General features: G+C 34.4%; 1 protein-coding gene across 3 annotated transcripts; it reads right to left on the bottom strand.

Annotated features, from left to right (window-relative positions):
- Window positions 1–2011: 2011 nt before the first annotated feature.
- On the bottom strand, window positions 2012–16556 carry LOC112754761 (valine--tRNA ligase, chloroplastic/mitochondrial 2). 3 transcript variants are annotated; one of them, XM_025802516.3, is made up of 26 exons: window positions 16086–16556; window positions 15870–15996; window positions 15179–15262; window positions 14739–14833; window positions 13375–13466; window positions 12449–12502; window positions 11743–11795; window positions 11597–11658; window positions 10813–10888; window positions 9500–9583; window positions 8164–8312; window positions 7960–8077; window positions 7722–7838; window positions 7138–7358; window positions 6830–6919; window positions 6309–6420; window positions 5406–5516; window positions 5192–5329; window positions 4604–4654; window positions 4422–4534; window positions 4111–4258; window positions 3704–3808; window positions 3490–3591; window positions 3308–3380; window positions 2989–3155; window positions 2012–2675 (listed from the first exon to the last, which is right to left on the bottom strand). In XM_025802516.3, the coding sequence occupies exons 1-26, from the start codon at window positions 16373–16375 to the stop codon at window positions 2547–2549; spliced, it is 2961 nt and encodes a 986-aa protein (XP_025658301.1). In that variant the 5' UTR covers window positions 16376–16556; the 3' UTR covers window positions 2012–2546. The 3 variants fall into 3 exon arrangements, with proteins under 3 accessions (XP_025658301.1, XP_072077101.1, XP_072077102.1); XM_072221000.1 differs by having other exon boundaries at window positions 15870–16015; window positions 16090–16462; XM_072221001.1 differs by having other exon boundaries at window positions 16090–16427.
- Between the last annotated feature and the right edge of the window lie 8031 nt (window positions 16557–24587).

Consider the following 24587-nt stretch of genomic DNA (forward strand, 5'->3'; position numbering starts at 1 on the left):
AATTTATCAGAAAATAATACCAAAATTTTTTAACCATGACACAGAAAGTTTTTTTATTTTGACGCCAAAATTTTTTTACCGTGACACAGATTTTTGTTGGAGGGTGAAATAAGATTATAAGAACTATGAAAATGTAAAACAACAAGAAGAAAATGATGATGAAGAAGAAAAAGGAGGAGGAGGAGGAGGTGTTTTGAATCGTATAGAATTTATTAGAAAAATAGCACCGAAATTTTTTATCCGTAAAGGACATTTCTTAATTTTGACACCGAAATTTCTTAACTTTGATATAGAAATTTTTTTAACCGTGTTATTTCCAACTAAATGATATAATTTTCTTATCATTGAACTAGTTGAGTAGTATTGAATTCATATATAAAAAATTTAGCCATTTTTGTGTCATTTACAATAAATTGATGTATTTTTTTAGTTCTAAAATATATTTGAATGTATTTTGTAAGTTGAGTGGGTTAAGGTTTTGGTTGTGTTTTTTTTTTTTAATTTCTTGGATCATTTACCAAAAATTTCTTTGTCATTTCTAACTAAATGATGTGTTTTGTTATCACTAAATTGATTGTGTAGTATTAAACTAATATATAAGAGATTTAGAAATTTAGTCATTTTTGTATCATTTATAACAATTTGATGTGTCTTTTGAATCTAAAACACATTTAAATATTTTTTGTGGTTGATTGAGTCAGTTTTAAACTTGTGGTCCTTTGAATATTTTTGTGTTATTCACAAAAGTTGTATTATTCATAAAAAAATTATGTGTCATTTACAACTAAATGATATGTTTTTATTATTGTTAAGAAGATGATGATAATAAAAGAGGAGGAGGAGGAGGAGTAAGAGAAAGAGGTTGTGGTGGTAATGGTGACAATGTCAACGATATCGAAAGAAAAATGAGGGAGAAAAAAAAGAGAAGAAAAGGAGCAAGAGTGTAAGAAGAAGAAGAAAAAATGCATGTACAATAAGTGACGCGTAGATATAAAATACATTATAACAACTTAGGTTGAACTCAGGTATTTCGCTTGGTTGTGTAACTTTTTCATTAAAATAAATAGTACACGCATGTTACTTCTGTATTTTATACTACTAAATTTTTCCTTTGCTATAAACAGTTCTTTTTCTTTTTGAGATAGTTATTAGACCTTAAATTATCAAGAATAAACTACCATTTGTACCTACGAAAGTTTTAAACGCTGACAAATATATCACAAAACAATAAAATTAAAATTGTATCCATAAAAGATCGGTTTTATACGACAAAATTATCCAAATCTTAAAAAACTATTCAAAAATCTCAAACTACCCTCCTCTCCACCACTGCTACCATCGTCTTCTCTCTTTCCCCAAATCAACCCCCACCGCAATCAAAGGGCTCTCTCTCTCCTCCCAAATCGACCCCACTGCAAAGTGAAGCTTCCAGGTAACTTCATTGCTGATAGGGAAAACAGAAAAAAAAGGGGGATTATTTCATATTTGAAAGACTTCCATTACCAAAAACACAACACGTGCATTCTAGATTGCACACAAGAAACGCAGAAAGACAAAAATCAAAACATGGAGTACTATGACGCTAAGTTTCTCTACCGCTATGGCGGTGGCGAGATCAAACGCTGCCCTAATGACTCTAAGATCTCCTATGTTGGTGGCCACAACAATATCCTCTATGTTAGCTGCGAAATCGACTTCACCGCCATGCTCGCCGAACCCTCCGCTCTCTTTGATGCTGCCGGGGTTGATTTGGAAGGGGAGAGAGAGAGAGAAATTTGGCTGCGATGGGGATTGACTTGGAGAGAGCGCGCGAATGAAGATAACAGTGGTGGAGAGGAGGGTAGTTTAGGATTCTTGGATAGTTTTTTATGGTTTGGATGATTTTGTCGCACATAACCGATCTTTCATGAGTACAACTTTAATTTTATTATTTTGTGGGTACATTTTATCAGCATTTAGAACTTTCATTGATACAAATGGTAGTTTATTCAATTATCAATGTATTTAGAACTTTTGTGGATACAAATGGTAGTTTATTCAATTATCAATGTATTGTCTATGGAATTATTTTTCTAAACCAAACATGAATTCATTTCAGTCCGGCTCGTAGGTTTACATCTGGTTTATACTAAAGTGTATTAACAAAATGGCATAAATGCCTAGCACAATTAGAAGTAATATTTAAATTTCCCAGGAAAATGATGGCAAAAAATTATTGCAACAGTGTAGTCAAAAAATAATGTTTGCAACACTAACTGTACATTTATAATAGCAGCTCCCCGGTGTACGCTGTTGCGCTGGTTCCTTGTTCAGCCCTTGAGGCAACTTAATTCCTTAGTTTTTACTTTTTAATGTTCACAGGAACCACCAAAGTTTTGAAAAATGTGTTCACTCTATTGTGAAAATTAGAGGAACTGATAAATATCCAGCTAATATGTAAGGAGGACTTACAACAACAGATGCCAATCGAGTAACCATTACTGCAGATGAAGTTGAAGATGATTGACATTGAGTTGAACTCATAGCACACTGATGATTGATCAAGCCTAATTTGAAACTAGAATGTTTGACTTCAAGAAGGCAAGACGGTTCTTGGTTAAATTGATCTTCTCTTCAGCTTCGGCTGCTTTTTCTTGCACTCCGCGGACCACATCTTCCGGGGCCTTCTCTACAAACTGAAGAACGGGACAGAAAACAGTAGTTGGCACCAATTACTTCATTGCATTTATTCTAGAGGAATTTTATACTTAATATTATACGATAATACAATTAGACACTTTGCAATAGTAGAAAATTCCAGCTAACTAACAATATAATTTGATGAAAGCTAGCAAGTTAACAATAACAAGATCTGATAAGAATAATATAGGAACAAAATAGCAGAGCAGAATTCTTTGGCAACTAAGTTGAATTGCACAATTGAACCGTGTAACAAGACATCATCTGCACACTTCAGAAATTCTGGAGGTTGTAAAGAACATTTCATACCTTTGGGGAACTAAGTTTAGCTTTGAATCCATCATACTCCTTTTGCATCTTGGAAAGGCGCTTTGTAAGACGTTCAACTTCAGCAGAAATATCAACCATATCAGCTAGAGGGAGATATGCCTCTAGTCCTTCACCAGCCACAAGGTGAACCGATTGATCTGCATCTCCTGAATAACAATCCACCAAAGAAACCAACAAATTTGAATCAGCAACCAGTTATTAATTGAAACAAGAAAAACAGTTGATTGGATAAAGTGAAGGAAAGATGCAATGTCAGCCTTCATTCAAGTAGCATGAAATCAAGCAGAAATCATCATGCCTGGAGGAGAATTCGTAAAATGAAGATTTTGTAAATCAAGCCGAGAGAGAAGAGCTAAAACTTCTTTTTCTTCCTGCAAGAAGCAAAAGATACAAGTTAGTGCTACTAAGAAGAAAAAGAAAATGACAGGTATTAGGTCTGGTTATTGAGAAATGAGAAAATGAAAATTAAACCACACTTACAGCTACATATTGGATAACTTCATTGCTTGCAACCACAGATGCTGATATCCGCTTTGCAGGCTCAACTGAATATTCTGCCCGAGCATTCCGGATAGCTCTAACCTTGAAATATTAAAACAAAGTTTGCATATAATAAGATTAACATAAATCAAACTACTAATCGGAAATTGATTCCTTAAATACAAGAGAATATACAAAATACAAATATACACACCAAAGCTTGCAAAATTTCAAACTTTTTTATAGAGCTGGTGTTCCTTGGGAGTTGGGTCTGTGGCCAAGGTGATACAATAAGGGCAAGTTTCCGGTTGGGGAGTGCCTGTTAATTGTAAAAAATAAAACTTCAGAAAACAATCGTCTTATGATCACTTATATTGAAAGAATATTGACTTAGACTGCCACTAATAAATTTGACGTATGATAAAGGATTAATTTGAATGTAAATATAAATATGCAATATCAATTTGAAAAAACTGAAGGTAACCATGTATGACTTACCAGATAACTTTCTTAGCAACACAAAACTAATTTTTATTAAACTGAAGAGCACTATATATATATATATATATATATATATATTACAAGTGAAGAATTCATGCTTGTTAGGTATATATCAGTTACCTGCCATAGCTCCTCAGTTACAAATGGCATAAAAGGATGCAAAAGTTTGAGTATGTTCTCGAATGTGTACAGAAGAACAGCTTGAGCTACTGCGGCAACTGATTTGCCTCCAGAGTGATAAAGGCGTGCTTTGCTAGCCTCAATGTACCTTAAGATAGCAAGAAGGTTAAAGAATTTGCGGACTATTAATCATAAAGAAAAGAGGAGAAGCCAAGATCACAGATTTGGGATGTTATAAACAAGTATTAAGATCTTTTGGATTTCAAAGTCATAATATACATAGCATTATGAACCTATAAAGGGTAACATACCAATCTGCAAAGTCACCCCAAAAGAAATCATATGTTTCTCGTGCCACTTCTCCAAAATAAAATTTGTCATAGCTTGCGGTGGCAGAATCAATAAGCAAGTGAAGTTTTGACACCTGGAATTGAATAAAATTATCATGCAGCTCTGCAAAATTTGACAAAAATTTATAGATAAAGTGCCTTACCACCCAACACTCTGATAAAGGGAGATTAAGTACAGAATCTTCACAATCAAACTGAAAATAAATAAACGAGTCAGTCTTAGCTAAGAATAGTTACAACCAATGCTCTCATTTAAATTTGCTAAACATCAATTGAAACAGTTGGAATCAAAGTACCAGTATAAAAGGTAAACCAAAATTCCGTGTCAAAAAAGAAAATGCCAACAATATTCATACCTAATAATATGTCAATGCTAAGAAGTTATAAAATTCAAACTGTAGTTTATTTATTGCTTCATTTGTTCAAGGGTAATATTCAGGTCAAAGTTTCAAAAGGATATTCATCCATCCATATGCAAGCAACTGAGTGGAAAAAAGTGAATCACTACTTTTGAAGTGCAAAAGCTGTCAACAGATTAGAACATACTAGGAGTCTAGGACTCACCAACTTCTTAATATTCATGAAAATCAGAGCAACACTTTCCAGTATATATAGTATTATCCCGGAACTTATATACATGCCAACATCTCGATACAAACACATACATCCTCCAAAATACACATATACAGACACAAACATGTATAGCATGGAAGCTAAGAAAATTTCCTCACCTGGTTAGACAATAAGCTTTCCCAAGCAGGTACATCATTTTTATCAGGCAAGTTCTGCAATATGAACTTGCCAGCATTCCACAATTTGTTGGTGAACGCCTTATTCGAGGTCAACCGCTCAGTGGATAAATTAAGGTCCTGAAAGAAACAGATGTCCCATCACCATTTTTGATAAGCAAAGAAACATCCTCATGAGTCTGATCAGAAAACAAACCTGGCCAGCTGTTCCTAAAGATAGTGTGAATCGTAAAGCATCTGTCCCAAACTCTCTGATTGTGTCAAGGGGATCAATCACATTTCCTAATGTCTTCGACATTTTTCTCCCCTGAAATTAGTTCAAAGTTAAAAATTAATCTAGACATATAGCAGATCTTACAAGCAAGACCAAGTTGATAAGTAAAAATTTATAATGGTAAATAAGTTGAAATTTTAAATGCCAACAATGTATTTTTAGTTTGCACTGTCTGAGAGTTAGTTTGTTGGGCTGCATTTAGATTATGCCTCTGAGGCAACAATACAAAGACGAAGAGACAGAGAAAGAGACGGATGTTTTATGTCCATGTCTCCAAAACCAAACAAGATTGTGAATCCCGTCTCTATATTTCTGTCTCAAAGATAAAATCCAAACATAGCCTTGAAGAACATGCAACATGTACAAATGTTTAACCAAAATAGATGCTTCTATAATAACTAGATCCTAGTTACAATAACTTGGAAAAAGAAAGGAAGAGATCACATAGCGTGGCTGTGTAAAATATTGGGAAACTGTAAATCCACATAACATGACGAGGAGTTTCTAATGATGTATGACAATGATATTATAGTCCCTAAATCTTCAACCAAATTATGTGTATAGAAAAGTAACAGAGGCATATCAAAGTTAAGTGTTCAGCAATCTGTATATCTTTAATAAAAATTGACACAGAATTTGTTAAGTTGTCAACAGAGCTCATTGTAATAATGCATTCTGGATCTTACATAAATACTAACTTTCCTATATAAAGTAGCAATAAGTTATGAAGATCGCCATTGCCACTGAGAAAGTTTTGGGAAAATGGCAATTTTCCAGACACTATGGTAACTCCAAAATACAACCAAATGGTGAAGGTAAAGTCACCTGTGAATCCCTAATGAGTCCATGCAAATAAACATAAGAAAATGGAACAGTTCCCGTGAATTCGATCCCCATCATCACCATTCTTGCTACCCAAAAGAACAATATATCGTGCCTGTAAATAATTAAGTGCAACATCACTTTTAAGTTCTTAAGTAAATATGATACGAGAGACTCGAGGAAAAGTATTCATGCAGATCAATACAGAATAGATCATGTAGCAAATATGGAAAGGGATTTTATCCACTGATGTTTTCATCTTGGGTTAATTATCCTTTAATGCAATGAAGGATCTCTTTCCTCTCAATTTCTTAATCATATTTTCCTCAGTCCTTGCGAATTCCTCGTTTCACATTAAATAAATAATATAAGAGAACTACCAAAAGTAGTGAATGACGATATTTCCATTCCCAAGATGAAATTGTGTGTATATATATATCACCAACTTCTGACTAGTCCTTTATTGTTAAAAAATAACCAGGAACCTATCTATTATTGGCACTTAACTAGTACTAAGCACTTACCCTGTTTCAAGCATTGTAGTTGGATAGAACTTCTTGAAATCCTCTGCTGATAAATCTGGCCAACCAAGAGTGCTAAATGGCCATAGTGCACTGATCAAATATAAAACAACATACATAAATATAATTAGCCCATAAATATGACTGATGGAAGATAGAAACATAGATCAGGATTCAAAACTTAAAAATGAACCAGACCAAAGACATTGTTTATAACATCAGTTTAAGGTTCCATGTCATCTCAGAACAGATTAGTCATGCTTCAGGAAGGAAATCACAACATGCCCGTCATGGTTGCATATAAAACATACCTTGAAAACCAAGTGTCAAGAACATCAGGATCCTGATATATTTCTACATCCTTTCCATATTTCTTGTGAGCTTTCTCAAGTGCTTCATCAGCATTCCTAGCAACTATATATTCCTCTTCATTGTTTTTCCCAACAATATACCAAACAGGTATCCGGTGTCCCCACCATAGTTGTCTGCTTATACACCAATCTTTAATGTTGGAAAGCCAGTGATTGTAAATCTGTTACAAACGTAGAGAAATTTGTATCATCCAAGCAAGAACAGAACTCGACAATAATAAAATGTATTAAGACTGAAGATTGGCAAGGTCGGGCTCTGGTGACTAAGCAAGATATATGGGAAAAATGGAGGAGTTATTCTATAAATTCATCGAAGGGTACACAAGAATAACAGCATGGATAGTTTGACCAAGACACCCAATAAGATATCAAAATTACACTTCTGGCCTCAGAATTCAAGTATTTGAGGCAAAGAAAGCATTAAAAATAGATGGACAACAGTTAAGCAATTACGCCATAATGTACCAATTGATTGTAGAAGTAAAACAAGTACGTATATATCAATATAAGTAAACAAGACACACCTTCTCAAATCTTTCTGGAATTATCTTCAACTCTCCTTTCTCAACAGCTTGAAGAGCTTTCTCAGCAAGAGGCTCCATAGTTACAAACCACTGCTTACTGACAAGAGGCTCTATCACCTAATTGAAAGAAGGAGAAAAACACCCAGTGGGAGGCAGCATATCCAATACAAGATTTAATCAGTCAATGAACATATTGCCAACTCATTATTAAAAACTAATTATGAAAACATTGTCTCACTTCTCCACCACGCTGAGATCTAGGAACTCGTAAAGTATGTGGTTCCTTTTTAACAGCTAATCCTGTCTCCTCAAGCTCTGCCCATAGTTTCTTTCGAGCCTCAAAACGATCAAGGCCACTAGTAATACAGGTTTTGCATACAAATATCAGAGCCATCACAAAGGACTAAATGTTCAACAGCTAGTATGGATCTCTGGCAAATACCTGTATAAGCCAGCAACATCATTTAGTGTTCCATCCTTGTTCATTACATTGAGTATTGGAAGTCCGAGCTTCCGAGCAAGAAAATAATCATTATGATCATGTCCTGGGCTGATCTTCAACACTCCAGTTCCAAACTCTTTATCAACATGCTGTAACACAAAGCCAACCAATATCATGGAATTCATATTAGATTTATCTGGGAAGAAATGTCTCTAACATTATGCATAAGGCTAAAAGAAACATGTGAAAAAGTTGTGTTAAGACTTAAAAAAAAAAAAAAAAAAAAACTTGTCTTATGTTTACATAGCCGGTCTCAAGCCCGGAAAAACGAGGAGGGTTGTTCGGTGTGCGACTGCCAACGCAAAACAATGTCGCATCCCAATACATGGCCATGACGCAATGACGTCCTTGAAGCCATGTTGGATTGTGTTAGGCCTATGACAGCCAACATAAAACAAGGTCGCATCTTAAAGCATAGACACGAGAGAAAGGGCTCTCATAAGTAAGCAAGTACACAAGGAAAAGAAATAAAATTTAACAATGTATGAGAATCTGAATGATTCTTACAATAGGGAAGCAAAAAGACTTTAAAAAGTCACAAGCTGAAATTGATACTCATCAGACAATGAAGCAAAGCCAAACTGATGCACGAAAACAGCAGTTGACATGATTTAAGAGCCTAATTGGTTTATATTTTCATTTTCAATGTTTTTTGTTTTCAAGATTTTGTGAAGGAAAAACTGGTACTAGTGAAAACAACAGCAGTACCTAATCACAAATTGAACAGTAACTGTGAGCGAGCACTTAATTACAAATGTTTTTAAACTCTAAAGACTAAATTAAAACAAAAAAATTCAACTGAGGACGTATTCACAAATTAGATGAAACTATAGAAACATCCAAAGTAATTAAAAATTTTCTTAATAAAATAAGAAAAAAATATAACTTTTTGAAACTTCCACTAAACAAGAAAGCAATAGTACCAATGCTGGAGGACAAGATATCCTCCTTTACCATCACAAGCAAGAGAAAAATATAAGAAAAAGAAATAAACCAACACAAATGAATAAAGAAATAAAGTATTCAAACAACTTAGTATATACAACCAAGAAGACTCTGAAAAAAAGTCAACTTTATATTTTCTTTTCAAAGGACCAACTTTATCAAGAAACCACTCAGACACCAAAGCCAAATACAAGTCATAAACTCCGTATGATAGAAGATCTTTAACAATAAAGAAAAACTAGATTACAATAGTATGCATTTATCCAGCATTGGAGTAATATTTAAAAAAAAAAGGGGGGGGGGGGGGGGTAGACATAGTGGGCTTTCATACCTTGTCAGCAAGAATAGGAACATGACGGCCAAATGTCTGAGGCACAATTGCCATCTGACCAATAAACTGAGCATAACGTTCATCCTGCAAATTTAATATATTAGGCATCCTTTCCCCATATGTTTTCTGAACGCTCTTCAACTTTAAAACATCTCCCATCCATTTTAGCTTGTTTGCATGCAGTGAGGGTATTCAATTTTTTCAGCCTTTTTCCAAATTCAATCTCTAGTTAATTGTAGTTTTAATAGCATCAAAGCAGTCATGAGAACCTTAGACCCTTAACCAAAATGCTGTTATAACTCTAGGACACACTTGTATTGTGTTTAAAGCTTTAAGCATGTAAATGTTTCCAGTTCACAGGATGAAGGTCCTCGGTTGTTTAGGCTTTGATATTATTTTTGTAACCTAATAGACTTTTAACACAGCTGATCTTCCACAGGTTGAGGAGATCATTAAGATTTGGGCATTCATCAGATATCTGTAATATTTGGGACAAGTTCTTTTAACTTCAAACGTTGGCTGAACAATGGGTTTGTCTTCAAACAACGAGAATATTTTTTACTGTTTCCAAGGAAGCCAAAACTCTAATATAAGGAAAAAGATGTTTTCCATGTCATATTTTGTTAGCATGAAATAGCATAACTTCACGATTAGCTTCATGCTGATTTTCAGATATCAGACTTTTTAGACTAACCAGTGAGCTCTAAAAATGTGTGTTCAGACAGGTGAGACATTTACTTGTTTGTATTCAATAGCACTATCAAAAGGTGAAGATTTAATCTCAATTTTTAAATTATAGGGATCCAATTGAAAAACGTTCATATAACATAGGGACTTCATTAGAAACAGTTGAATTATAGAAACTTGATTGAAAGTTTTTGTCCAATATTTGGGATTGATTATGAACATTTAAACTAAAAGGGAAGCACGGTGCACAAACATCCCACACTATATAGGGTCTGGATGATACAAAGGAGTATAATATAGGCACTCTAACCTTAGACAAGCATCAGTGTCTTATTTCACAGCTTGAACCCATGGTTTTGAGGTCACACAAAGACAACTTAAACCATTGTTCCAAGGCTATCTTAGGATTATGAACATTTAAATTACAATGACCTAAATGAAAACGAGTGAAACTATAGGAACCTTCAGAGTAAATAAACCAGAAATAAAGAAAAATGCAGTGTCACAAAAGTGCTGATGCTAATGCCTTTCAATTACCAACCATTTACCATAACATACATCTCAGCTATTGCTGGTACAAATATTATTAGATGCACAAGCATGCAATGACAAAAAATCTATCCCACCTTTGGATTAACTGCCAAAGCTACATCACCAAATAAAGTTTCCGGTCGTGTTGTAGCTACTGTCAGAAAGTCACTCCTTCAAAATGAGTAATTATCAAATTATCAATGCAAATTGTAATGGAAATCTAGAAAGGTGAAAATATAAACAGCACATATAGCTCATTTCTAAATATGGTAATAATAGCATATTAAACAATAATCAAATTCAAATAGAAAGATCCTGAATCTGGTTCATCATTGACTGACATCAAATCAACTCTTAATATCATGCATCCCCAAGAAAGAAATAGATTTCAAACTATATATTTGCAATTCTGACCAAACTAACTACTTTCAGACACACGAAAGTCAAAAGCAAGTAAAAAACAAATAAAAAAATAACATCATCTTAAACAAGGGAATCCAGCCACTTTGCAAATCAGACAAGGAAAATTGAGAGTTGAGACTTCCCTAAATACTCATGAGAAGAAATGCAAAGAGATTATCGGGTTCCACTAGTTCAGAAAATAAATACAAGAATAAAGGCAAAGTCACACATTCTGGATCACAATTACCACATTAAGCAGGTTCAGCAGACATACTCAAGGACCAGGGAATTCTTCCAAACCAAATATTTGATATTTAATTGCAGAGAATGGGCCACACAAATTCGATGAAAATTGCAAACTTTAAATAAAGATTATCAAAACCTGAGCTAGACCAGAGTTAAGTTTAAAACATGCTTCAGGGAGAAAAGCGGGGTTATGGATGAATAACAAAACACAATTTCCTAAAATGTTGATACCTTCCAGCAACGCGATATTTTATATAATATAGGTGTCCAGATTCTTCTGAATATTCTACTTCCTGGGGAAAACAAGAAAAGCTCAATCCTCACATTGAAAACAAAATCATGCATAAGTAAAAGCGAGACGAAAGCTAGCTACTTGCCAGGTCTGAAACAGCAGTCTGTAGAGAAGGAGACCAATTCACCATATATGAACCTGAAATGGGGAGCATATGGGTATTCATATCATACCCATTAGTTAATGTATCAGGATAAATGTTATATTAGGATAATATACATATGAGCAAATTTTGATTCTGAAGTAAAGTAAACGATGTTTCCAAATTCAAGGTTAACAATTTGATGAGAAAAGCTTAAAATCAAGCTCCTGTTCTAAGAAGTTACTCTTTTAGTACAATCCTTAAAGACAGAAAGTTCAATAATAAGGAGCACCGTTCAAAAAGACTTGTCATATCCAAGCAAGCAGTACGTCATTCCTATAATATAAGACCCTCTATTTGGATAATTTTATGCTTATACAACACTCTGGATATTGGATAAACAGATTTCAATAATAAAAAGAAAATAACAGCAAAATGACAACTAGCCCCCTGCATGTTATTTATTAGTGGGGAAGGACTAATAATTAATCCATAATATCAAATATATCAATAGTCCATAACAGATATTGTACATTCCTGATGTGATTAACCATTTTATTTGTTAAACTTTTTTTCATAAAAAGAAATATCTTAAGATTTAACAAGTCTTCTTTTAAACTGTTCCACAATTCCACAGTTTGCTACTAGCATCATGGAAGAACTAGAACCCAATGTGATGTTACTACCATATTTTAACTTCATCTTATACCTTGATAAATCAAGCCTTTTTCATGAAGCCTAATAAATGCCTCAATTACAGCTTCTGCAAAAATTGTAAGCCAAAGTATCAGTACGTAGTGCAACATGAATAAACAACAGGCTAGAGGTGCAGGATAAACAACATCAAGACAATTTTAGATACATTATGTTGACATTTGGAAACTAGAACAGAGTAATAGAATGTTTGAAAGCGATAAAAAGTGCCAGAAATAAAAAAAAAAAAAACTTATGATTTGTCTGGTTTCTATTTTCATTTTCAATATTTGGTTTCAAAATTTTGTGAAGAAAAAGGTGAAAGTAGTGAAAACTATAATTCCATTTTCAATTTTCATTTTCTACTTCACAAAAGCTCGAAAACAGAAAACATTAAAAATGAAAACAGGAAAAGAAAATAAGTGAATAAACTAGAAACCAAGCAGACCCTCAGTATGATCAACATCCTTGGGTTGATATCCATGAGAAATAAGATGTGAAACTCAAGACAATTCCTGGATTTAAAGGGACTGTGCCACTCCCAAATGTCCACAATCCAATGCTAGCTATCACACACACTTCCCCCTAATTTAAAATACCCCTTTCCCAGCATATCCCAATTCTCTTCCCCAACTAACTAGAAAACAGCTTGGCATTTAGTAATGGGGCAGTATGCCCCTCCTCAAAACCAACTCAATTTTTTTAATGTTTTCTCCAATTCTCTTAATCCCCCTATTCTTTTGCTGCCCAAGAACTTCTTCCCAAGCATAACAAGTCTAGGACGAGTTTCTATTGAAGAACATAATGTAATTAAGTTATCCAAAGAGAAAAAACAAGCAACAATAATTGTTGCCTTCTGATTGTGATCACCATAATTTTTCAACACAAGCTCATAGACTTTCTAGGTTAGCTAGAGTTCCAATTAGTAGAAAACTGCCTTACGACTTAGCTGTTCATCAAGGGTAAAGTGCTCTCTAGTCCAATCACAAGAAGCACCAAGTCTCTTTATCTGATTCGTGATGGTCCCACCATACCTGATATATAACAGAGTAATATGAACAATATGAAAAGAAGGAGGTAGAAAGTGTTTTTGAATAGAAGAAAAAATTTACTAAGAAGCAGAGAGAATTAGGAAGGAGTTTGGAGGATAAGGAACCCTTCTAATCCAAAGAACAAAATATAAAGATGAAGGAGAAAGATCATGTAACAATATTTTAATTCTTCCATCATATCATTTAAAGAATCCACATCAAGACATGGGCTTTACACCAAATATACACTACTGCCTGTCTAAATTTTAGTAATCCTAGACAGCAATTCAATAATAGGTGACATCTTTTGAAAACTGTGAAATACTCACGTGGCATATACAAGTGCCTTGAATGTTAACCTAGTTCAATGTAATTTTTATATCCGGGGGGAAAAACCATGTCGGATTAAAAGATAACCATGTTGTCATACTGTTGAAACAAGATAAACCCAAAGGATGGTTGAAGGAAATCCTAGTGGAGAAGAATAGAGGATTGCCCTTTCCAAAAGACTTGTGGTTTTGCCATCAGGATCCATGGCTGTAAAGCTGAGAGAGAGAGAGAGAGAGAGAGAGAGAGAGAGAGAATAACGAGTGAAATTATCTTTTTGTTATTCTAGCCTCATAATAAAGTATATATAGAATTGTATTTGGATAGCTTGCTCAGCAAGAAACATGGGCAAAATGGTAAACCTATCCTCCAGTAGGTACTGCAGTTAATACAGGTCCAGAGGGATCTAGATCCTCTGCAGTAATCCTACGGAACCTTATCATACACTCTATCATTGGATTAGAAGTTCTGCTTGAAACAATTACTTCAGAAAACACTACTAAAAGGAAACTTTCTAATCGCTTAAATACACACTCGGTGGATATCACCCATGTACCCGCAACAGGGAATAAACTGCCTAGAAGGCTAGAAAGTACTTCAACTCTAATAGTAAGCTCAACTATGATCCATTTAGCTGAAACAAAATGCATAACTTTTTAAGAAACCATCTCAATCTTTAGATAATTATAGTGTCGAACTGTCTTTATGACCTCCCATCAGTGCTCAGCCCATGGTTTCTTCAAGGGAATTTTGCCAACAGTAACAGATACTCAGAGAACCTGGTATTGTTGATAAGGCTGCTTGTATTTTATATTTTTCATTGAGATGACATTGTATGCACAGACACACATTGCTATTATACAAAAACTGAAACGTACGTTTCATTGGTTGTGCAATAACAAAATATAGATAGCAGAAAGATATGCAAAGATGCAAGATAAAACATACTTTTCTTTCCACTGCCAGACTCGTTTTGTGAATTCGTCTCTACTCATTTGAGCTCTGCTTATTCCTTCAGATGCTAGCATTCTTTCAACAACCAGCTGGTGGAAGAAGAAAATAAATTCAATGTGGAAAACAACAGCTTCAGTGAATCAATACTAAGAACATGTTCCACTTGTATTTTTGGAATTCCTAAAGCATATTAATAAAAATCCCCCCAAGGTACACAACAAACTCACTATTACAGGTAGTTCCAATAATCAGACACTACACATTCCAGGAACCTATGTTTCTTGGAGCTATGAAAATACGTAATTTCATGGATGCTACAGACAACCTTGTTAGACCATTACATCCACTAAACAAAAAGAAATTAGTAACACATCCCACAGAGTACTACTAAAAACAAAAATAGCCTTGCATTATTTGAACGTTTGCTGACAAACCTGAGTAGCGATACCAGCATGATCAGTCCCAGGAAGCCAAAGTGTTGGCCTTCCCTTCATTCGATGGTATCTTACCATAATATCCTGCAAGAAAAATCACAAGAAGAAATGTAAGTTGTTATTTTAGTAGTGCACGATTCAAACAAAAGCAAGAAGAACTTAGTACCACCTAACATAAAAAACGACAAAACCTATAAAAATAGCATCACTATGTGGTCAAGCAAGCAGAGCTAAACATAAAAAAGAGGAACAAAAAATCTTTTTTCCTTCTTGTTTTTTCTTGTTTTCCCAGAAATGCTATCAACCACACATCATGTCCACATAAATTCCAAGCAAGCATATGTTGAAGACTTTTAAGAATGCAAGAAACTAAAACCAAAGCTGACAAAACTGTACAGTTATTTGAATAAATTTCCAAAATTTGCAAATTGCACCAATCATTCTGCTAAATTTGCAAAACAAAATAGCACAAAATCAGGAAAAAATGGAAGCTTGGAACTATGGAAATAGAGGAAAGCATTATAAACCCAAACAAACAAAACTTGTAGATGCGTCACATGGGACATTTCCCATGGCGTCAATTGAAACTTAAGTACACAGTACATTATTACATGAAGTTATGCATCAACATTTATGAATTTAAACATAATAAATACCAGGAAGAAAATATATTTTTAAAGAAAATAAGGACCTCAAGGGTGACAAACATGGCATGTCCCATGTGGAGGGAACCGGTAACATTAGGAGGCGGCATTGATACCACAAAAGGATCGCTTCCTCGGTCGAAATTTGGCCTAAAATACCCTTGAGACTCCCACCTATCATCCAATCCAGTAACTGTAATCAAATCATTGTTTCCATTTTGAAGACATTTCAATACTCAAAAAAACTAGTGATGAAGGTGTACCAACTGTATATACGTTCCTCCGAAGCAAAGTCGAAAGATTTTGCAATCTCAGGAGAAGAATTGTTGTAGGCTCCATTCTCCGATGCAGCAACTGAAGAGAGAAGGCGAGGTCTGAGAAAGTGAGGGGTGAAGTGGGAGTGGGAGTGGGAGTGGGAGTGAGAGAGAGGGAGGCGACGACGTCGTTTGTAGAAGAGGAGAGAGTTGAGGGCGTTGCGTTTGGAGAGGGGAGAGAAGAAGAGTGAGTAAGAGGAAGAAGCAGAAGAAGATAGAGCGAGTTGGAGGGTGCTCATGACTTAGCTTGAGAGAGGTGAGGTTTTAGTGGATGGCACTGGGTGGAAGGATGACGAGGGAAGGGAACTGAAACTACTTACAAGTTACAAGGATTTTAGTGTAGCTGTAAAACGGCAGGCTGCCGGGTTGGAGCCAACTCCGGTTCGAGCCAGCTTCTGAGTTAAAAAAATAGGTTGGTCTGGGCCCCTTAGTACACAAGAAAATCGATTTGTGGGAGCTAACGACTAACGAGTTAGATGGATTAACTCCTTTAGTCACCAAAAAAAAAAAACTCCTTTGAATTTTTTTTTTTTATATTTTTTTAACCTAAAAAAAACTAAATTAAGAAAAAATTTTAGTTAATTTCAGTTTTTTTAATCTATTAGTGCATGTGACAAGTGACACCCGAAAAAAAAAAGGAAAAAAATTATAATCAGCCCACACAAGGATAAAAATTACATTGTTAGAAAGGTTATTACAATAATTAGCTTAAGAATAAAGTATTAAAACTAATAATTTTAACTATACAAAAATTAAAACTAATTTATAATTATGAAAGATAAGTTTGATAGACAAAATTACCTACATTCTAAAAAATTATCAAAAAAATCTTAAATTATCTTCTCTAACCTAATCTAACAACACTTAAACTCTAACTCTATTTCATTTTCAATTTTTCATTTTTTTTCAAATTTTTTTTCCTAATCAATTCTATTCCTATATAGAACCCTCTTCACATCCATAAATTTAGGAGTATTTTAGATTTGACTAATGAAAGAGTATTTAAATTTTGATATTAATAGGTAAATTTTGTGATTGTGAAAATTACTACGTTTTGTTCTTATGAGGCTACTAAAATGAATCGATGACAACAAAAAAAAAAAATTTCGTTCAATTTGCCATCGAAGCAAGATTCCTTATCAATATTCGTTGATTCAATCCTTTTATACTACACTCAACAGAAACTAGAGCCACTTATCCTTGAAGAGAATATTGATCTTGAACTTGCAAGTTGCAATTCAGAGACTTGTTGAGCTCTGCCAGAAATGTGTGGAGAATATTTCTCTCTTGATTGATGTCGAATAAACTACAGTTTAACCAGCAATCAATTACTTTTATGAGAAGGGGATTGGGAGATAATGAAGTATTGAAAATTAGATATAGGATAGAGTTAAAGTTGAAGTAGTTAGATTAGATTAGAGGATAATTTAAAAAATTTTGATAATTTTTTATAATTTGCATAGTTTTATCTACCAGAACCTATCTTTTATGTTTATAAGTTAGTTTTAATTCTTCTATGGTTAGATTTGTCAGTATTATAATCTTTCATGGACAGTTTTGATGATTTATTCATTAACTTAATGTCAAACTTCAAATATAATTTATTTCTGAGTAAATCATCATTTTTTACTATCAAAGATTTGAACGTTGACGAAATTAACCACAAAAAAAAATTAAACTAATGTTATACCCATAAAAGATGAGTTCTGTTATACAAAAATATCTAATCGTCAAATTTTTTTTTTACTTTGTTAAAAAGCAATTTAAATTTTTAAATTATCATTCAATCCTCTTTTCAACCTTTTAAAATCCTAATTTTTCTTAGAACATCCAAAAATTCAAATCAATCCATCCCCATTAACACAAACTACCATTACCCATTTTAAAGGACAAATTATTAGGAAGAGTAGAGATTATCCAAATTATCGAGAATCCAATCCAACCTTTAACCAAAGTACTCACATGTCTTCAAATCCTTACACTTTAGCTAAAGGAGTGAGCCCAGTAGTCAGTGATACAGAAAGCATGGCACTAAGGGATAGTGGTCCAATTTCAAAGCAGAGTCAGAATTCAAGGAGCATGGAGCGAATAAGGGGTGTGGGCGTGTGGTGTTGAGAATAAATAGTATGACTACAATTCAATTAATCATGTGTCAAATAATTTGTTAATGTTATTATATTAAAATATTAATATAATAAATTTCTTGATTAAATTTAGAGATTTATCATTGTGATAGTGATCATAATGTTGAGAGATAAATCTTTTATAATTTAATTTAAATTGTTTTTTGTCATAGGATTATTAAAAATGACATTATAATCCAGAAAGATCAATATATATATATATATATATATATATATATATATATATATATATATATATATATATAATGATCTTCATTGGATGAAAATTAATAGATCTCATTTATTAAATTATATATATAGATGGTGCGTATAGAGATATGACCATTGAACTGACTCACTTTGAGAATTCCTAATGGTTATAATTACCGCATATTTGTCAATAGGATATTCTCAAGATGAACATGGTAATAGAGTTTCCTTTGACCTGCGACTGTCATAGTAATTAATAATGTATTTATTATACTTTGATTCCAGACACCTAATACCTTAGGGTGCTAGTTGAATGGATATTGGGTATAATTTAAATACTTATAGAATTAATGATTAGTCAATAAGGAATCCGTCAACTCTTGGTAAAGAGTTTGAGCTCTATGATTATAATGACTGAGATGAATAAAACCTTGGCTAAGGGGATTGAATGAATGAAGAAATGAGTTTCTTAGGTCATTCACAGTTCATTATAATAATGGTAACAAGTTAGAGTTTGACAATTAAACCATACTCTAAAGATTAACCAAGAGCTGAAAAGATGGAAGGAACTATACTTTGTTCTTCTCGGGTTTTTGGTAAAAATATATTATTTCATACTATCGGGTCATTAAGGAGTGTTGCTAGACGCCAATCTTGATTAGTAAATTTAGTATGACTAATTTACTAACTGCTTAGTATTGAACCTATGGGGTCACACACTAACGAGTGTTCTAATATTTGCTATAGAATTATTTAATTATTATTTTGATTTGATCAAATAAATAATTATATTAATTCAAAATAGAATATTATTATATTCTTTGCTAGCACCAAGAATATAATAATAGTATGATAATTGAGAATATTAAATGAGATTTGAGAATAATTAGTTATTTTATTTCTAAATTTGGATGAGATCCTAACTGATTCTGTTTCAAATTGAGTTATGATATGATTCATAAATTTGAAGGATTCAAATTTAGAATTTCAAGATATGTTTTAAATTTGAATTGAGATTCAAATTTAAAATCAGTAACAAATCTCATACTATATATATGTATGCCAAGAATAGAGGAAAGAGACGAAGATGAGAATAAAATACAAGAGTTTTATTAATTCCTTTACCTCTACATACATAAACGTATGTGAGTCTGATTCTTGGAGAAGAATTTTATGGCATGCAAAGAGTTGCAAGAGGTTTCTCAATTTAGATCAAATATCCATTGGTCAAGGAGTTGACAGCAAAGGTTGGTCTTGGTGTGGATACGCATAGAGTCTTCGTACAATCGAAGAATAAGTTTTTACTAAAGCGTCTAAAGGTATTTAGATCTGATCTATATTATATTATAGGAATAAAGTTTAAGCACAAAATAGATCTTAAGGATTACTTTATTTTCTTCCGCTGCGTGTAATGAACACATGGTAATCCTTCATGTGGCAGCGCAATAAGGTCTAATCTTGACGTCATCGGAATCGCAAAAGAGTGTAGGGTCTGTCCAACAAATTCCAATGTAGACGACGAAGAGGAAAAGGCAAATGTGGCGTCTTTCACTATCACATCCATTTTATTCTTTCTAGTGGCAGTGGTGTTTCTTGCTAGTAATGATTATTTTGTTGGATTAGAGTGTCTCAAAGTGGCCCCTTCTAAATTTGTTGGGTAGTGAGATATGTGGTTGATGTGTTTGATGATAAGTCATCTTATGCTAGCTTTTCAAGCATTTTTCACTTGTTTCATTAGGTTTTATGCACTTTCTTGCACTATAAGTAAGTGATTTGGAGTATATTTGCATGGTTATGTTAAACCAATCAACCATCATTTAATTGACACAAAATCATAGGGTTTAAGCTAGAATTAGTTGATTTTATGATTAATGCAGAGATCTTATGAATTTGGTGATGCTTTTTTTGGTTGGTTTAATTACTTGTAGGTGAAGAAATGATGAAGAAAAGAAAGAACCAGAAAAGCATGCTCAACCAAAGTGTGGCTGTAGCCATGAAAGCGTAGCCCATGGCCCAGGATATAAAAGCGTAGCACTCAAGGAACAAGGCCAAGCATAGCACTCACTAATTGAGCGGAGCGTTCAAAGAATGAACGCTAGTGTGGAGAGGCCAAGCAAGGGGAGCAAGGGCGCTGCGTTGAGTGCCCAAACGGAGCGCTCAAAGGAACCAAAGAAAGCAAGGGCGCTACGTTAACTCATTTACCTTTTTTGTGGCCTTCATGCAAAGAAAGCTAGGCGCAACACTCACAAAATGGGGCAACCAAGATTCGAAATGGGGGCAAGGCGCTACAAGGCTTGGCATGAGGAAATTGCAAGCAAGCAAAAGGAAACGGCCAGGGCTCGAAAGAGGGAACCATGCGCACAAGCAAAGGGCGCTACATTCTCTACTCCAACTGAGCGCTACATCACAAGGAGAATTGTCCCAAAATGAAAGGGCCAGGGCTCGAAGAAGGAAACGAATGCAAGCAAGGGGCGCTACGTTGCCTTACTAAACTGAGCGCTATGTATGAGGCCTGGTTCGAAGGGCTTGACACAAGCAAGGGAGCACTACGTTATTTAACTTCACTGAGCACTCCACTGGAGCCAGCACCCTTGGTCCAATTTCAATTAAAAAGCCATCTTGGATTCACTTCTTCACCAATTTGAAAAGCCCACTCCAAATCCTAAAAACCAAAAATTAGAAAGTGTATAAATAGGAGTTCATTTGATTTGTAGAGGATCTTTTTGGCTCATTTGAGTTTTACCTTTAGCTTTATTTTAGTTTTCACTTGGATTTGAATTGTTCTAAATTTGGGAATTGGATCTGGTTTTCTTTCTGCAATTTTTTCTTTCTTCTGCAACTTTTAATTTCTGTTCTTAGAATTTGAATTGAGATTGAAGAGCTTCATTGATTCTAAGTTTGAGAATCATCTTTTACCTCTCTTCTCAATTGTTCTAAGGATTGGATTTGAGTTTAATTTTCTGTTTTCATTTTCTTCTTCTGCAACTTTTAATTTTTTTTTGTTTTAGATCTTGAATTGAGATTGAGGAGCTCCATTGATTCAAATTCTGAGAATCATCTTCTACTCTTCCTCTCAATTGATCTAAGGATTTGGTTTTAATCTTCTCTGCTGTTTCTAACTTTCATTTTCTTTTGCAATTACTTTTCTACTTGATTAAAAGAGCAATTGAGATTTAGATCTGCTGTCTAATCTCATTTCTCTTCTTTGATCTTCAATTTCTCTTTAGAATTTCGTAATTGAGTTAAGTTTTCTTGCTGTTTGGTTCTTCAATCAATTTTACATTTCTGTTTGGCTGCTGAGCTGAATTTCAGCTCTCTGATCTGCTTTAACTTGCAATTCCTTATTCAATTCGAAATCCCAGCACCCAAATCCTTTTACTCTTCAAGCAATTTACATTTCTCAGCAATTTAGATTCAGTCATTTAGTTTTCTTGCACTTTAAGCTTCAGCCATTTACATTTCTTACAGTCTAAGTTTCAGTCGTTTACATTACTTGCACTTTAAGTTTCAGCTTAATCTACATTCTCTGCACTTTAGACTCTGACAATTTCCCCTCTCCTTTTTATTTCCATGTAATTTAGCTTCTGCTATTCAAGTTTCACTAAAATCAACAATTATTTGCTTAACTAAACTAACCACCTAACTAAAATTGTTCAATCCATCAATCCCTGTGGGATCGACCTCACTCATGTGAGTAATTACTACTTGATGCGACCCGGTACACTTGCTGGTGAGTTTTGGTGTGGAATCTGATTTCCACCCCATCAGTGTTGCAAGGGGCTATGTCCATTTTTGTTGATTTCAACAATGGTGGATTCGATGATGATTTTGGTGTCTCTAATGCAGTTTTTGAATGTGTCGATTTGCTTGACTTGTCCTTTAATGAGCGTAATTGGTTTGTTTCTGTCTACTTTTTCCAAATTAGAGCAACGTCAGATTTTTTTTATCTAGTTTTAAAAAACAAATTAATAACGAAATTAAAAACACACACGGTGTGAGGATGCTTTTTTTTAACCGCTATGTCCATTCTTAGCATCAGATTTTTTATTTAAATTAAATAAATATATAAATTACAAAAAAAAACATAAAATGTGAGGTATTTACAAAAATATGTATGCTTACACATCTCGGATGCTGAGGGGTAAGTTAAAAAGTGAACATATCTCGACGTCTGAGACTCCGTGCTATGACCGGGTGACGCCGAGACATATCTTGAGTGTACCCGAGATATGTGTTATTATGGATCGGGGACTGAGCACCCGAGATATGTGGCAACTATAAAAGGGGTCTTAGTACTCGAGATATATAAGATTTTTCTGATTGGGGTCTCAATATCCGAGATATAGTCAATGGTGTAATTTGGGTCTCAGCACCTGGGATATGTGTATTATGGTTTAGGTATCTTTGCACCTAAGATATATTGGAGAATAACTCTATTTATAGAGCCTATCCCTCAACCATCTCCTCACAATTCACAAGTCAATCTTTTCTTCCTCTTCTTTTTGTTTTGTTCTGATGGAGAATAATTAATTTATTTTTGTTATGATTTATCCCAATAGGATAGTAAAACACAGTGATGAAGGGAGTGATTTTCGAGTCTGATAAGACTGTCATGTTGCGCACCAATCGGATTGATACCCTACATGCGCTAAACATGGTCATACTGAGCAATACGGGGGAATAGATACCAAAGAGGTTGGGCAGGTTGCATATAGATTTTTGCACGTGCTTCCGAATGGTGAATTTACCAACAGGTTATTTTGGATTGATGGGATCAGCATTTGAGGGTCATGTTCGACGTACATACATGGCTAATGTCACAACATGTGATGGAGTTGTATGCTGTGGTTCATGACATAGTTGCTGGTGGTGGGCCGTCTCCTTCAAGTCCTGAAGTTGTCCCACTGGAGGCTACACCGACCCACTACTACATCCAGCCTCATGATAGTGTGACACCGATAGTGAGGGTGATTCAACTTATGTTGCTGGGTCCAAGTTGTCTAGCGATACTGCTTTCGCTAATGAGTATGTGCCGGAGACTCCTACCGGCAGTGTTAGTCGGTTTCTCCTGCCTCCCCCTTTGGCCATTTCTCAATTATCAAAAGTTCATAGTCATTATCACACTTTGAATTTGGATGCAATGCAACTGAGTGATCTTTTGAATGCCGGTGAAGGGAAGGATTACAATACAGATAGTGGGGTGGAATTTCAAGTTGGCTATAAGTTCAGGAACTGTGATGTAGTTCTAATAGCAGTGAAGAACTATAGTATTCGATGGAATGTGGAGTACAGAGTTTTGGAGTCGGATAGACTTAAATACTACTATCGTTGCAAGCAATTCACTCATAAGCTAGTTGGGCACAATCTAACGTAGCTGGAAATCCTCGTATGATGTACATTGAAAATGTTCACATAGTGTTAAAGTACCATAATTAGGAGCGACATACCAATGCATGAAATAATATAGAAACCAAAAAAGGTCATACCTGGTTAAATGTGAGGCCATCGATGCGACGACGTAGAGTCTGGATCCTGCCATCATGACGATCTTTACTTTGTTGCCCCAGTCCTGCCAACCTATGCAGAATAAAAATATTTGAATAGAATTTAATTAATTACATTAAGTAACACGCATTCAATGTCAACTACTTGTTAAATTAAAAATTATTTACAATATGCACAACCCAGGCACAACTCTCGGGAATTTGGCTGGGCCAATTGGATTCGCTCATCGACGCGTACACGTGAGCCACGCGCACGCGTGTGTAGTGAAAATTTGAAAATGACGCGTGCGTGATACGTAAAAATTAAGAATTCACGTAATTACCAGCAAGTATACCAGATCGTATCAAGTAGTAAAACTCACCGAAGTGAGGTCAATCCCACGGAAATTGGTGGATTAAGCAACTTTAGTTAAATGATATTCTAGTTAAGCAAACATTGTTTTGATTTCATGAGATTTGAATGCTTAAAAGAAATTGCAAGAAATTTAGTGACAAGAAATTTAAAGAACTAAAGTAAAGGGAAGCAAATTTAATGACTGAAAGTAAATAACGGAAACTTAGATTGCAAGAAACTTAAATGACATTAAAAGTAAATTGCAAGAATGTAAAAATGC

The sequence above is a fragment of the Arachis hypogaea genome, chromosome 16 (genome assembly GCF_003086295.3).
Source record: "Arachis hypogaea cultivar Tifrunner chromosome 16, arahy.Tifrunner.gnm2.J5K5, whole genome shotgun sequence".
NCBI classification, from domain to species: domain Eukaryota; kingdom Viridiplantae; phylum Streptophyta; class Magnoliopsida; order Fabales; family Fabaceae; genus Arachis; species Arachis hypogaea.